Source organism: Sus scrofa, chromosome 7, assembly GCF_054392235.1.
Source record: "Sus scrofa isolate SSC_HxYL_T2T_F1_AM1 chromosome 7, Sscrofa_HxYL_maternal_Yorkshire_Landrace_v2.0, whole genome shotgun sequence".
Taxonomy (NCBI): Eukaryota; Metazoa; Chordata; class Mammalia; order Artiodactyla; family Suidae; genus Sus; species Sus scrofa.
In genome coordinates, this window is record NC_139389.1 from 6,674,439 (window position 1) to 6,690,005 (window position 15,567).

General features: G+C 37.8%; 1 protein-coding gene across 1 annotated transcript in view; it reads right to left on the reverse strand.

Annotated features, from left to right (window-relative positions):
* The window catches only part of LOC146401171 (uncharacterized), a 267,755-nt gene that overhangs the window by 67,802 nt on the left and 184,386 nt on the right, over positions 1–15,567 (reverse strand). The window contains exon 16 of the mRNA XM_084970323.1: positions 4,706–4,865. Coding sequence (XP_084826449.1) covers positions 4,706–4,865 — 160 coding nt within the window. The remainder of the gene's footprint in view (positions 1–4,705; positions 4,866–15,567) is intronic.

The following is a 15,567-nucleotide window of genomic DNA, read 5'->3' on the forward strand; positions in this document are numbered from 1 at the left end:
GAAAACTTTTTAAATTGCACCAAAAAAGAAAAATAAAATACCTAGGAATAAATATGACCAAGGAAGTGAAAGACATATACTGAGAACTATGAAACATTAATAAAGGAAATTAAAGAAGATACAAAGAAATGGAAAGATGTTCCATGCTTTTAGATTGGAAGGATTTATATATATATAAATATAATACATACAGAGGTTCCCAGGCCAGGGATCAAACCCAAACCACAGCAATAACCCAAACCACTACAGTGACAACACTAGATCCTTTAACCACAAGATCATCAGAGAATTCCAAATTAATATTGTTAAAATGGCAATACTACCCAAAGAAATCTACAGATTTAATGTGATCCCTATCAAATTACTCATGACATTTTTCACACCACTAGAATAATCTGAAAATTTATATAGAACCATAAAAGTTTCAGGATTGATAGAGAAATCCTAAGGAAAAAAAGTAAAGCAGGAGGCATAACCCTCCTAAACTACAGACAATACTACAAAGCTATGGTAATCAAAATGGTGTGGTATTGGTTTAAAACAAAAGCAGATCTACGGATCACTGGAACAGAATAGAGAGCCCAGAAATAAATGCACATACCAATGATCAATTAATCTTGAACAAAGGAGGCAAGAGTATAAAATGGGAAAAAGATAGTCTCTTTGGCAAATGGTGCTGAGAAATCAATGAAATTAAAACAGACCCTCACTCATGCATAAAAATAAACTCAAAATGGCTTAAAGACCTAAATATAAGACATGACACCACAAAACTCCTAGAAGAGAACATAAGGAAAACATTGTCTGACATAAACTGCACCAATGTTTTCTTAAGTCAGTCTCCAAAGGCAATAGAAATAAAAAAAAAAATAAACAAATGGGGCCTAATCAAACTCACAAGATTTTCACAGCAAAAGAAACCATAATAAATAAATAAATAAATAATATGCAAAGACAGCCTTCAGAATGGGAGAAAATAGTTGCAAACAATGCAACTGACAAGGGCTTAATCTCCAAAATATAGAAATAGCTCATATGACTTACCAACAAAAACCAAACAACCCAATCAAAAAATGGGCAGAAGACCTAAGTAGACATTTCTCCAAAGAAGGCATACTGATGGCCAGTAAGCACAAGAAAAGATACTCAACATCACTAATTATTAGAGAAATACAAGTCAAAGCTACAATAAGGTACCACCCCACACCAGTCAAACTGGCTATTATTGTTAAGTCTACAAATAATAAATGCTGGAGAGAGTAGGGAGAAAAGGGAGCCCTTCTGCACTGTTGGTGGGAATGTAAATTAACACAACCACTATGCAAAACAGTATGAAGTTCCTAGAAAATTAAATATAGAATTATCATATGATCCAGCAATCCCACTCCTAAACATATACCCATACAAAACAATATTCAACCAGATACATGCACCCCAATGTTCAACAGTATACATGCTATCCCAGTGTAGCAGTAATCACAATAGCCAAGACTTGAAAACAACCTAAATGTTCCTTGACAAATGGATTGAGAAGATGTGACATATTTATACACACACACACACACACACACACACATACACTGAAATATTATTCAGCCATAAAAAAGGAAATAACGCCATTTGCAGCAACATGGATGGACCTAGAGATTATCATATTAAGTGAAGTAATTCAGAAAGAGAAGATAAGTACCATATGATATCTCTTATATGTGGAATCTAAAATTTAGCACAAATGAACCTATCTCCAAAACACAGACAGACTCACAGACATAAAGAACAGACTTGTGGTTGTCAGGGAGGAGGGGGGAGGGAGAGGGATGGACTGGGAATTTGGGGCTAGTACAGGCAAACTATTACATTTAGAATGGATAAGCAATGAGGCCCTCCTGTATAGAACAGGAAATTATATCTAATCTCCTGGAATAAACTACAATGGAAAGGAATATTTTAAACAAGATTGTAGGAGTTCTCGTCATTTCAGCAGAAATGAATCTGACTAGGATCCATGAGGATGCAAGTTCGATACCTGGCCTCCCTCAGCGGGTTCAGGATTTGGAGTTGCCATGAGCTGTGGTGCAGGTAACGGACACAGCTCAGATCTGGCATTGCTGTGGCTGTGGTGTAGGCTGGCAGCTACAGCTACAATAGGACCCCTAGCCTGGGAACCTCCATATGTTATGGGTACAGCCCTAAAAAGACAAAAAAAAAATAATAACAAAATAAAAAATAAAATAGAATAATAAAAAATAGAAAAGATTGTATGTGTATATATGCAAAATTCACTTTGCGGTACAGCGGAAATTAGCACAGCATGGTAAATCAATTATAGTTTAATTTAAAAAAAGTTGAACAAAACAAAAGTACATATGAATATATTATTAATAACCCCTGTGAAAAATTAAAAAAAATAACATTTAGGTTTCTATTAAGTAAACCACAGGATGAGGTAGATTTTGTTTATTATACAGGCAGACTAAATATGTTTAATAATTCAATGATTCATGCATGCATTCTTTTATGTACCGAACACAATAAAAATGTCCTATATTCTGCAGACCCTGTTAGGGACTGAGGACAAAAGATGGAGAAACTAGTGGTTTCTTCCACAAGAAGATCTTGGTCAGAAAAAGGAAGGACAAATGGACAGGCAATTCTCAGATTGCGTGTTAGATGCTGGAAGGCTTGGGTAAAACAGGCAATTCTGCCAGAAAGGAGATGGCCCTCTCTGGCAAATTCCACGGAGGAAATAGTCACGCTGGGAAAATAACTAATTTGTCAGGTGCTACATGAGGAGTTGGGAGGAAGCCCCTTCAAACAAAGAGAAATGTGTGATAATGTGAAATAATATGACACATTTGGCAAATTATCCATATTTTTATACGGCCTAAAAACATTTTGGTAAGAAGCACATGGTAAGAGGAATGTTGCGAAGGTGGGAAAAGGGTGGGGATACAGGAGATGGCCCTGGACAGGTAGGAAAGAAGCAGATCTGAAGACACATACGCAATAGTATGGGTTTTGGCTTCGATGCTCCAGGCAATGGGAAGCTACTGAAGGTTTTATGCCCGGGGAACGCAGGATCACATTTGCATTTTAGAAATATTATTCTGACAAGAGAGGAGAAGGAATACATGGACAGTGTGATGATGTAGCAACTTTAGGGTGGCACAGGAGGTGGAGACAGCCATTGGCAAAGTATTGCTATTCTTCAGAAGATGGGTATTGAGGTCCTAGACATGCCTGGTAGCAAATGGAATTGAGAAAAGTAGGTATCAAGGAAGACAAAGAAAAGTCTAGAAAAACGAGTTTTGGATTTTTGTGGTTCAGGTATATGAAACTTATGAGGATTCAGAGTACAGAGATTATGGAAGTAAGTATACATGCTGTGGTTTCATGGCATGGGTCAAATGTATGGGTTGACTAATTGTTAATTAACAATAAGCGGTAAATTGATTTTGTTTGGCCCATACTGGGTTTTAGGCAGCTTTAGGACATTCGTCTGGAGATACCAAGTAGGCTGCTAGATTGTATTAGTTTGGGACTCAGAAAGGAGGTTTATGCTAGAGACAGATATTTGATCATCTTCAGCAGCATGGAAGACACGATTACTAAGGAAGTTAATCAAAGGACAGCGTGCAGAGTAAGATGAAGGAAAAAGCCAAGGACAGAAACTTTGGAGATGCTAACGCAAAAGGGGCTGCGGGAGCCCATGAAAATGCTAAGGCGATTTCTACTGAAAGAGAAGAGTTAGTCAAGGAGACTAACAAAGGCATCACAAGGAGAAAGGCAGAAATAATACTTCCTTTCTCCTATTCCCTCAAAGTCAAAGTCACGTTAAAGCCAATAATCTGGTCACGTGTGGAAACTCATTCTTAGATATTCTTTACACCACCTTGTGCAATTTTGCCCAATATATATACAACAGGTATCAATAAATATTTTTCATAAGAAAATAAGAGTGCTAAACTGTAAGAACCATCTGGTCATGTCTCATTTCAACCAATAAAAAAAAAAAAAAAAAAAAAAAATCAGGGGAGTTCCCGTCGTGGCGCAGTGGTTAACGAATCCGACTAGGAACCATGAGGTTGCAGGTTTGGTCCCTGCCCTTGCTCAGTGGGTTAACGATCTGGCATTGCCATGAGCTGTGGTGTAGGTCGAAGACGCGGCTCGGATCCCGAGTTGCTGTGGCTCTGGTGTAGGCTGGTGGCTATGACTCCGATTTGACCCTTAGCCTGGGAACCTCCATGTGCCGCGGGGAGCGGCCCAAGAAATAGCAAAAAGACAAAACAAACAAACAAACAAAAAATCAGCATACAATTGAGTGGCAAGATTTGTACAGTGGTGACCAACCAAATCTAATGGTAGATGGGTTCAGGAACAATGTGAAAATTCCCATCTCAGCTCAGCAGTAACGAACCTGACTAGTATTCATGGGGACCCGGGTTCAAACCCCGGCCTCGTTCAGTGGGTTAAGGATTTGCTGTTGCTCTGAGCAGGGGTGTAGATCAAAGATGTGACTCAGATCCAGCGGCAGCTTCGATTTGACGCCTAGCCTGGGAACTTCCATATGCCTCAGGTGAGGGCCAAAAAAGAGAGAGAGAGAAAGAGGGAACAATTCAAGAAAATATAACAACTTGCTGATTGGCTAACAGAATGAGTTTCCTTTGTGCAGTCAAATCAACAAATCGACTTCAAACCAACTCACCTTCCTTCTCTCGCCATTGATTCCTCTCCATTGCTCAGCTCTTTTTACTATATAACTTAGCTCCTGATTGGAAATCTCCAAATCGTATGGTATAAAAAACGTAATTTCTTCACTGTGGATGCGCTGAAATGCATCTAATATCCAAGAATCACTGTGCAGTCTAAAAACAAAATCATCATGGGTTATCAGGTCTTTTTCCCTCTCCAAATATTGTTTCCTTTTTTCCAAAAATATTAATTTATGTTTCTCTTATACATTTCTATGTATATAATTCACCGTTCCCATTTCTTTTTCGGAAATTACTTGACTGAGATTCCAGAAATGCTTTGATAATTTTCTCTGCTAAATATCATAATCGGACGAGAACAATTTGGGATTTTTATAGTTATCTCCTACAAGCCTACTATGTTTGGTTCTAAGTTATAGACTGTAGAAAAATGAGAAATATTTAACTGTTAATTCGTATATGAATACCCAAATTAGTTCGAAAGTGAGGGATGTGTCACAGCCAATGTAAGTCTGGATTTATTTTTCCTCAGTGAGTTGGTTTTAGTGCCCTGTCTTAGAAACCCCACTGGACAAGTTCAATCAGCAAAGAGGTTTTGCTTGGCTGTTTCTTTTCCATCGTGAATAATAAATGGTCCAATTTGGTGAAGCATCTAACCTGATGAACTACTTATTCAATCTTTTCCCACTTTCCAAAATAACTCCACATCTTCATTTGGAAAAGCACTGCTTTTCTTGTGATACTGGTAAAGTGACAACAAAGTATCTTACTGAAAAATACTTCACTAGTAACATTTAAATGAGTATTATAAACATTAATTAGGTAAATATTTATAAAACTTTTCCATTTGTTACCGCTAAGTTCAGAGAAGAAAAAATGTGTATTTTATCCCTCATCTTTTGGTATTTTTTTAAATACAATAAATGTATTTTGGTAAAAATTTGTGTAAAATTAAAACTGTGGGGAAATGCCATATTTATTCTGCAGATGCCTGGCTCATGGTGTAAGCCTGGAACTAGTTGAAGGAGGATCAAATGGTGCCACTGACAGTCTAGGCTGGACCAGAGAATACTAATGCATCACAGTGCCGATGAGTGACCCATCTGAGACGTTTTTACAAAAGGCCTAAAATATAAATTAGACAAGCAAGATAATTAAGGAGCACATAGGAATGCCTTTCTACGCAGAGTGGAGAATGGCTTTAAATAGGCTAGATAATAAAATTTAAATTTACTGATCTCCTGTTATAGTGGCAGACATTCTCACACTCATTGTTTTCTAGCCTTTTACGTAGTTTTCCTGTCATTTATGTAGTAACACACTAAAGTCAAAAAAGTCAAAAAAGTTAGTCTTACTGTTTATAAGTAACAGAGAGAATTTAAACTCAGAGCTAACACCAAAGTCCATTTTATTCCACCATCTGATTCTTTAGTGAAAATAAATAACTGACACAATGTATATCTTATTTAACTACCTCTATCGAGATCTTTCCGAATTTTTTTTTCCTTTAGTGTTTTTGTATTTCTAGGGCCACACCTGCAGCATATGGAGGTTCTCAGGCTAGGGGTCCATAGGAGAGGTAGCTGCCGGCCTACACTACAGGCCTACACCACAGCCACAGCAACACAGGATCTGAGCCGTGTCTGCGACCTACACTGCAGCTCACAGCAACGCCGGATCCTTAACCCACTGAGCAAGGCCAGGGGTCGAACCTGCAACCTCATGGTTCCTAGTCAGATTCGTTAACTGCTGAGCCACGACAAGAACGCCTCCAAATTAATAAAATAGATTTTTGTTTTAACCCTTCCTGCCAAATAAGACCCATGCGTCTTTTTCCTCCCAACTCTGTTGCATTCATCACAGCTTGGAAATACAGTCAGCCTTCTGTATCTGTCGTGTCCACACTGAACACACCGGGGATTGAAAATATTGGGGGAAAAAAATCCGGAGCATTCCCAAAAGCAAAACTTGAATTTGTGGTACACAAACAACTATTTACATACTCCTGATATAGTATTTACCACTATTTACATAGCATTTGCCTTGTCTTAGACAATATAAGTAATTACAGGTGATTCTAAGTACAGTTGACCCTTGAACAGCATGGATTTGAACTGTTAAGATATATTTATACAAGGACTTTTTAAACTAAATATACAATCACCCTTCATATCTCTGAGTTTCCCATCCACGGGTTGAGTGAACCAGGCTTCACAAGCTTAATACACAACCCGAAGTTCTGCAGTTTGTTAAATCCTCAGGTGCAGGCCCCAGGATATGGAAAGCTGACCATGGTACTTGAGCATTCCTAGAGCTTGGTATCCAGGGGAGTCTTAGCACCAATTCTCCATGAATGCCCAAGAATGACTCCAAAAGCAAAACTGCCAGCCAGCTTCTCTGATGGTCCAAGACAGGCCATATGGCTTGGCGCCATCCTGAAATATAGCTACTACTCTTATTATGTTTTGAGATTTTAGGTCAGCCATTTAAATGATTTGCTAGTTGTCTTGTTAAACAAGAACTAGTCTTTACCATTCTTTTAAGCTTGTTTAATGTAACATTCATCTTTTTCTTTTAATGGTGGTAAGATTTAATGTAGTTAAATTACTGTCAATTTGCTGCCATAAACATTTTCTATATGAAGATTTTAAGTGCAGGATTATCAACAATTCAATTAACTTTGAATTAATTAGGAATTACAGTCCTGTTTGTGCCAGCTTCTGTTCCTTTTGCCCAGGAAATGTCTTGTCTCCTCTTTATATTGCCTACATTCTGTGTGAAAGAATGATTATATAAACATCCAGGATCTACAGCATGGTAAACAAATGTTTTAACGGAACAAACTGATACACTGGAATGTAGCAAGCTGCATAAAGATTGATTCCATTTTTGTTTTGTTTTTAATTTTTTTCTTGCCATCTCAAGTGGCATTTCCCAGTGAAAAGCTTCACTATGCGTCGTTAAGGAGTCAACTTAGCAACCTTTGTTAGTTTTTCACATACTTTTCGGCTCTATAGAGCCAGCTTACAGAACAAGGAGAAAAGTCTAGGACTGTATAGGCAAAATTAACAAATAAATTGCATGTTGATAATTCTGTAGTTCATTTGATAATGTAATCAGTCAGGCAATATAACGCTTATCCAAAAGTGTGTTCTTTCACCTTTTTGGATATTTACACTGTCCATACTGATCGAAGTTGGTGACCATCTCTTTAACCTTCACTTTTTTGGTTCTCTTTAGAAAGTTAAACATTCCCACTAAATGTTAGAATAATTTCTATAAAGATGAACGAGGGAGATCCCGTTATGGCTCGGTGGTTACAGACCCGACTAGTATCCATGAGGATGCTGGTTTAATCCCTGGCCTCGCTCAGCGGGAAGAGGATCTGGCATTGCCTGAGCTGTAGGTGTAGGTCGCAGACGTGGCTTGGATCTGGCATGGCTGTGGCTGCGGGGTAGGCCAGCAGCTGTACCTCCGATTTGACCCCTCGCCTGGGAACCTCCATGTGCTGCAGAAGTGGCAGTAAAAAGCAAAAAAGGATGAACAATGTAAAAGCAGTTGCAATTTCATAAACAAATTGGGCATTGGTAGACACTGATGAGAGAGAGCAACAGATTATTTTTTCTGTGTACATGCAGTAAAGTTGTCCAATAAAATGTTACATTTAAACTCTCCATGATCATATTTAGTTATGAAACTTTGTTACTTTCAAAACGGTTAAAATAACATATACGCATGCATGTATTTTCATGCTTTTAACATTCTGAGTATGTGTGTATAAATATCAGTGTGAATGACATAAAATTGAAGATTTTGAAGACTTGTGGATCATCTCAGGTGAGAGAAGAGAAAGAGAAAACATGGAAAATTCTATTGATTTGTGAATCTAAAAGAAGAATCTACAAGTTCATTGTACTACTTTTGTCATTTTTGTAGGCTTGAGTTGTTTTTAATAAAAAGCTAACATTTTTGACATGTATTCCATTGAAATATACGTCATGACACGGTGACGGTTGAAAAATCTAGATTCTTTTAACAATACTATTATACAGTATGTCTAAAATTTTTACATTTTAAATTATTTTTTCAAAATGTAATTAAAAGAGAAACTATATCCCACCTGTTTGTAAAGCCTCAGGCATTATTGTTTATAGAAATAGGTCACATATTATGCCACAGGTTCTGGTGACGGACAATGAAACAAAGTAATTTACAAAGTCCTCTGCCCTGTGTCCTACATTTGAAGCAATTCATTGCTTGGTGAATGGCAGAAGCTATTATGTTTCGTTCACATCTGAATGTGGGTCATTTGCAGAAACCTAGCAGGCGACATTTCTTTTAAAGCTAAAAAGGACAAGTGTGAACATTTAGCTAATATAGTATTTTAAGGGTCATGAAAAAGATGGGATCTATAACTTTAAATAGCTCTAAATTCAAAACATATATAAACACGAAGAAGAATTAAGTATGATTGCTTATTTCTAACACTGACACTTACAAATGAGTTTAGCAGGATAGCTTTATACATATTGCAGTCAATGTGTTTATGATTTAAGTTAGAAAACTACTTAACATACGGGTACAAATGCATTAGACTATTGCAAGTATAGTTCTGAACAGACCGTCTGTAAATAGTCAAGCTTCTCCTAGAGCGACAGGCATATGCTTGCCAAATTCATTCATTCATTTTTTTAATCTTTTAAAAATGTCTCTGCAATCCACATATTCTTTGGCAGAGTTGTTGAATATTTTCAATGAAGTGTGTGACACTAAAGTGTTTATATGTGCAGAGAAAGCTTTCGTTGGCCTTCTAGAAACCCTTGAGTACTCAAGTGTTATTCTGTTTAATAAACTTATTCTGTTTAATAGTAGTTAAAATCCAAATGGCTTTGGTATAAAATTGTACTAAATAGAGAAAAAGAGAAATTCAACGAAGGCATAAAGAAGAGAAATAAAGAAGGAAAAGTAATTCTAGCAGAAAAAAAAATTCAGAAAATAAAAATGCACACAGTGGAAAGTAGTGAAAACCCCCCAAACACACACCCGCATCCCCATGTCCAGAGACAGTCCTATCATGAGTTTCCAGTTATGAAGTGTATATCTTTCAATGTCTGTGTCGTCTCATGTTTGTAAGGAAACAACTGCCTTCTCCATCGACTCCTCTTTCATAAATTTACTGTTATTCACGTATGCCTATCAAATGCCAAGTGCTTGGCAAGTGTAATTAGTGGGGGATTGATAGGTGAAGAATCCTGGAAAGAGATGGAAAGGTGCCTTCGTGACAGAGGGATGGGGAGGTCACGGAGTGTTAAGGTTGTCTAATATGGGAAAGGTATGGCCCCAATGATGAGACCTCATGTTTGTAAGAGCAATAGGAAGCCATAAAGGCAAGAAGTGATTGCCTACAGATAGAATGAGATGAACAAGTTCAAGGGTTAAGGAACTGCCAGAACCTGGAGAAGGTGGAGGTGGAGGGTGAGGGGGTATTTAAGGACACCTCCCAGCTTCCTCCCTCCTTCCCTTGGGATGGATGACCTTGGCATTTACGGAGCTAAGCAATCATTTTCTCCTCCCTTCCCTCCCTCCCTCCCTTCATTCCTCCTTCCTCCCTTCCTAAATGGATAGGAAGATCTCAACATTTACTGAGACAGGAAACCCTACAGGAAGAGGTGATCTGGAGAAGAAGACAATGGGTTTCTTCTCAGACTGTCAATATTGAAGTCCCATTGATACCCAGAGTTGTCAAAATTCTTTTTGTTCGTTTGTTTTTTGTTTTTTGCTTTTTGCTTTTTGTTTTAGTTTTGCTTTGTATGGCCACTCCTGCAGCATATGAAATTCCCAGGCGAGGGGTCAAATTGGAGCTGCAGCTGCCAACCTACGCCAAAGCCACAGCAACTGGGGATCCAAGCCACATCTGCAACTTACACCACAGCTCATGGCAATGCTGGATCCTCAACCCCCAGAGCGAGGCCAAGGATCGAAAACCCAATCCTCATGGAGATTGGTTGGGTTCGTTAACTGCTGAGCCTCAACAGGAACCCCAAGAGTTGTCAAAGTTGATAGAGAGTTCTAAATTGATTAACTCACCAGAGAGATGGGGTGTGAGGAACAGAGAGAGGATACCGATGGGCTTTCAGCAAATGCGTCACCGGTGAATTGACCTGGACCCAAAGCAATGAGTCATTTTGATTACAATCCTTCGGTTTCTAGAACTGATGCAAGGTAGCATCCAAATTCTTTTCAACAGGTCTGTTCCTATACAAGCATGTCCTCTTGTGCATAGTCCTGTTCTGCCTATCAGGGCATAGGGTGCCAAGAACTAAGGGACAGTTGAAGAAGGGTGAAAATTATTTAGCTATGTATTAACTAGATAGTATTTAGAACTTTTTCCTTTATGTGGTAAATAATACTTTCCTTTAGTGAGGAACATTGTAAAGAAGATTGATTCAGAAGTGGAAAATCTTTGATTATCTTATGCACATTCCCTAGACAATGAATATGCTCATAGTATTCTCATCAAGATCTATCTTTAAATTATTTCCATCTAAATTAATTTTCCTAAGTAATAAATGACAGCAGCTAAAACTTATAAGGCTATTTGGAACTATTAAGACAATGATTAAGAATATATCATCACCCCGAAAACTAATTAACTCGAGCACCAGCCTTTTGGGTTTGTGTACAGCTTCCAGGAATATAAAAGCTTAAACAAATCTAACTGACATTTAAACTGTGGTGTCTCATTCTCCGCGTATTATAAAGAAATATGTGCACAGCCTATAGATCTTTTGGACTATTTAGATAAAGAATTTAGAATTAAGGGATTCATATAAAATCAAGAGAGGCTTTACTCGGAAGGGTTATAAGGAGTGATGCAAAGCCAAATTTGCAGTAAACATTCTGAGAGTTACAGGTGGTCCTCGTAATTTCTCCCTAATGCCACAACTCCTATAAAGGGCCATCTATAAAATTTGGTGTAAAGGTAAATTTTTTTTCTTTTTCCTTTTCTTTTTTTCTCTTTTTACAGCTGTACCTATGGCATATGGATCCCTGGACTCGGTGTTGAATCCGAGCTGCAGCTACCAGCCTTGGCCACAGCCGCAGCAACATTGCAACGCCCAACCCTTAACCCACTGAATGAGGCCAGGGATCCAACCCCCATCCTCACAGACACTACGTCTGGTTCTTAACTTGCTGAGCCACATTGGGAACTCCCAAAAAGTAAATTACTAAAAAGTATCTCTAGAAAAAAAAAGCTCTATGACATACAAAACATAAACTGATGAATTAAAACCACTTAAAATCAAAGCCAGTGAGATAAAGTGGCAAAACAGTTAGTATCAGAAGATAATGCAAACTTACAGAACAGATGAGTAGAATAAAAAATAAAAGTTCTTGCTGTGGCGTGAGGGGATTGGCGGCACCTCTGCAGCACCAGGATGCAGGTTCAATTCTCAGCCCTGCACAGTGGGTTAAGGATCTAGCATTGCTGCAGCTGTGGCTTAGATATCAACAGTGGCTCAGATCTAATCCCTCGCCTGGGAACTTCCATATGTGGTAGGGTGACAAAAAAAAGAAAAAAAAAAGAGAGAGAGAGAGAATTGGATATAGCAGAAATTATCACGATATTGTAAATCAGCTATACTTCAGTAAAATTTTATACTATGGAAATAAAATAAATTTTAAAAATGAATAAAAGAAAAATAAAAGGAAGTCTCATTTAGATCTAGATGCTACCCACAGTAAATGAATTCTATAAGGCTTATGATAAAGGAATTCAATGAAAAAATGTCAACATTAATAAAAATAGAAGCAAATAGTTGTGAAATTTCTGAATGAGGAAAGTTTTTTTCAATGAGGAGATATTTAAATAAGTCATAAAAGTGATCAGAAGACTTTACTGCAAATATCTATTTTTTCAAAAATGAAAATAAATTTAAAAGGTAATTAAGTGGAGAAAATATCTGTTAAAATATGACAGAAGGGTTAATACTGCTACTACATATGAGACTCATATAACAGTAAAAAAATAAATAAATACAGGCGTTCCTGTTGTGGCATGGTGGAAACAAATCCAGCTAGTGTCCATGAGGATGGGGGTTCAACCCCTAGCCGCACTATGTGGGTCGGGGATTCTGAGCTGCTGTGGCAGGCATCTGTAGCTCCAATTCCACCCCGAGGCTGGGAGCTTCCATATGCTTCAGGTGCAGCCCTAAAGAGCAAATAATAGATAAATAAATAAACAGAAAAAGGCAAAAGGACACTTCAAAGGCAATTCTCAAGAGACAAAATACAAAGGACGGGCGTACTGAGAATATTTAGTGACTAGAAAATACATGCACATTTAGAAAAGGATGAGATCCCATTCCTTCTATGAGACTACAAAAGGCTAACACATGATGTGAACATGATTATATCATGTGACTCCGGAAATACAAATGTATACGCCTTCTCTAGAAAACAAATTCACAATAGTTACAAAGTTACAAGTGCCATAGCAACATTATACTCTGAGCCACTATTTCTGGGTCTCTAGGACTACATGCAAAAAATAATTGAAAATGTGGGCAAGACCCTGAGTCTTAAGATGTCCATCAGAATTATTTATAAGATGCACAATAATGAAACTAATCTATTGTTCAGGAGTCAAGCAGTATTTTAAATATTTCACATGCTTATACGGTATAAGGTATTGTATAGACATTATATGTTCATGAAATAAAGAATATTAAAGTACCATATGATATTAAGTTTAAAAATCAACATATATCAGAGAAAGACAAACATCATATCACTTGTATGTGGAATCTAAAAAATGATACAAAAGAACTTATTCGCAAAACAGAATTAGACTCACAAACATAGAAAACAAACTTATGGTAACCAAAGGAGACAGGGGGAGGCGGATGGGGGAGATAATTTAGGAGTTTGGGAGTAACAGATACACGTGACTATATATAAAATAGATAAACAATGAGGAACCTACTGTATATGACAGGGAATTACGCTTAGTATCTTGTAATAACCTATAATGGGAAATAATCCTAAATATATGTATAGCTGAATCACTTTACATGTGAAACTAACACAACACTGTAAATTAACTATACTTCAATTAAAAAAATAAAAACAAACAAGCCAAATCCACATATAAAGCTACACTTGCAGTACCATTTCAACTTTGCAAAATAAATACACACAGGAAGACGGTGCAATAAATTTGTCAAAAGACAAACAATGCTTTGTTTCAATGGTGAGATTATTGTTTTTATTTTTTGATTCTTTTCTAGAGTTTCGATTTTTTTTTAACTAAAGGACATAGATTCTTCTGATAATAAGGAAAATCATTTAAAAGATTAATGCTGTTTTTTTACAGCTACAAAATCCAGTCAAAGTAATTACACCCAGTTCAAGGACCTCCTTGCCCAGAGGCAAGTCAACTTTCCTCCTAGAGCTAAGAAAAGTGAGAATTTTTCTAGTAGAAACCCTTCAGCAAGAAACTACTCAGGCTCTTGGAGAAATGAGATCCAGTTAGTCAAACTCAATAGGGTCCAATCTGGGGCTTGCACAACTCGTCCCCATGATGTGGAGCCCAGAACTAGACAAAATTCTCTATTAACAGCCCGCCTCACAGCTTTGTTCTTCCTGATACCTCTTCTTATGGTAGCCGTGTTACCACGAATTTTGACGGCTCTGATCCCAAAGCCCGGAAGAGTCAGGCACATTGCTTTCATGTTAGCATGTTGCTAACCTAAATCAGTCAACATGTACAAATCCATATCGGGATTTTTCACTAAGCTGAGTTCTCATGATTTCGGTGTCTCTTTGCCTACTTTGAGGTCAGAGCCAAACCCCACTTCACTGACCAGATGCCTCTGATGGCAACAGTGCTTGATTCATAGAAGAGCTGACTGCCCAGCTCACCATCTTGGAAAAGGAGATTTTGCAGCTATCAATCAAAAGGGAGTTTTTCAGCTGACTTTTTAGAGTGACTTTATTTACTCACATGGAAAATACAGGTATTTTCCCTGTGGGATACGGCTGTAATACTGTCATCATCCGAGGGATTCTGAGAGCACCTGCTTCTAAAATGTAAACAAAACCTGCTTCGGGTTACTGAGCGTGCCCCATTCTGGGGGGAATACAGAGAGCGGCTAGGTGGAGAAAGCCAGCAAGATTGTTTGTTTATTCCTCCTGGATTATTTTCGTTTCATCCCCTGCGATGTCTGGACACTTCCTCTTTGTTTTTCTTTAATCGTTTCTTCATCCACTTAGAGATCTTCCCACCCTCCTACCCACACTCCCCCACGGGGAAATTTTTTTGCTGTTTAAAACAGACAACTCTGTGTTCGAGGTAGCAAAAGATTACATCCTAGTTATTTCGTGCGTAAATTTCTATGCTTACATTTTCTATAATTTACACATAATCCTAATAATAAAAATATAGACCTTGGACAAAGGAAAGTATCACTGTAAACATTTCACCTCATTTAAAATAAGATATATTGATGTGGGAATAAAGGGGACATACCATTATCTGGTTATTTTTTTTTTTTTATTATTTACTCATTTTCTTTTCTTCTTTTCTTTTCGTGGCCACACTTGTGGCACATGGAAGTTCCTGGGCTAGGGGTCAAATCTGAGCTGTAGCTGCCAGTCTACACCACAGCCACAGCCACACAGGATCCAGGTTGCATCTGTGACCTATGCCTCAGTTTGTGGCCATGCTGGATCCTTAACCCACGAAGTGAGGCGAGGAATCTAACCCACCTGGATCTTATGTCAGGGTCTTAACCTGCTGAGCCGCAACAGGGATGCCTTGATCTTCTTTTTTTTTTTTTTGATCCTACGAAAG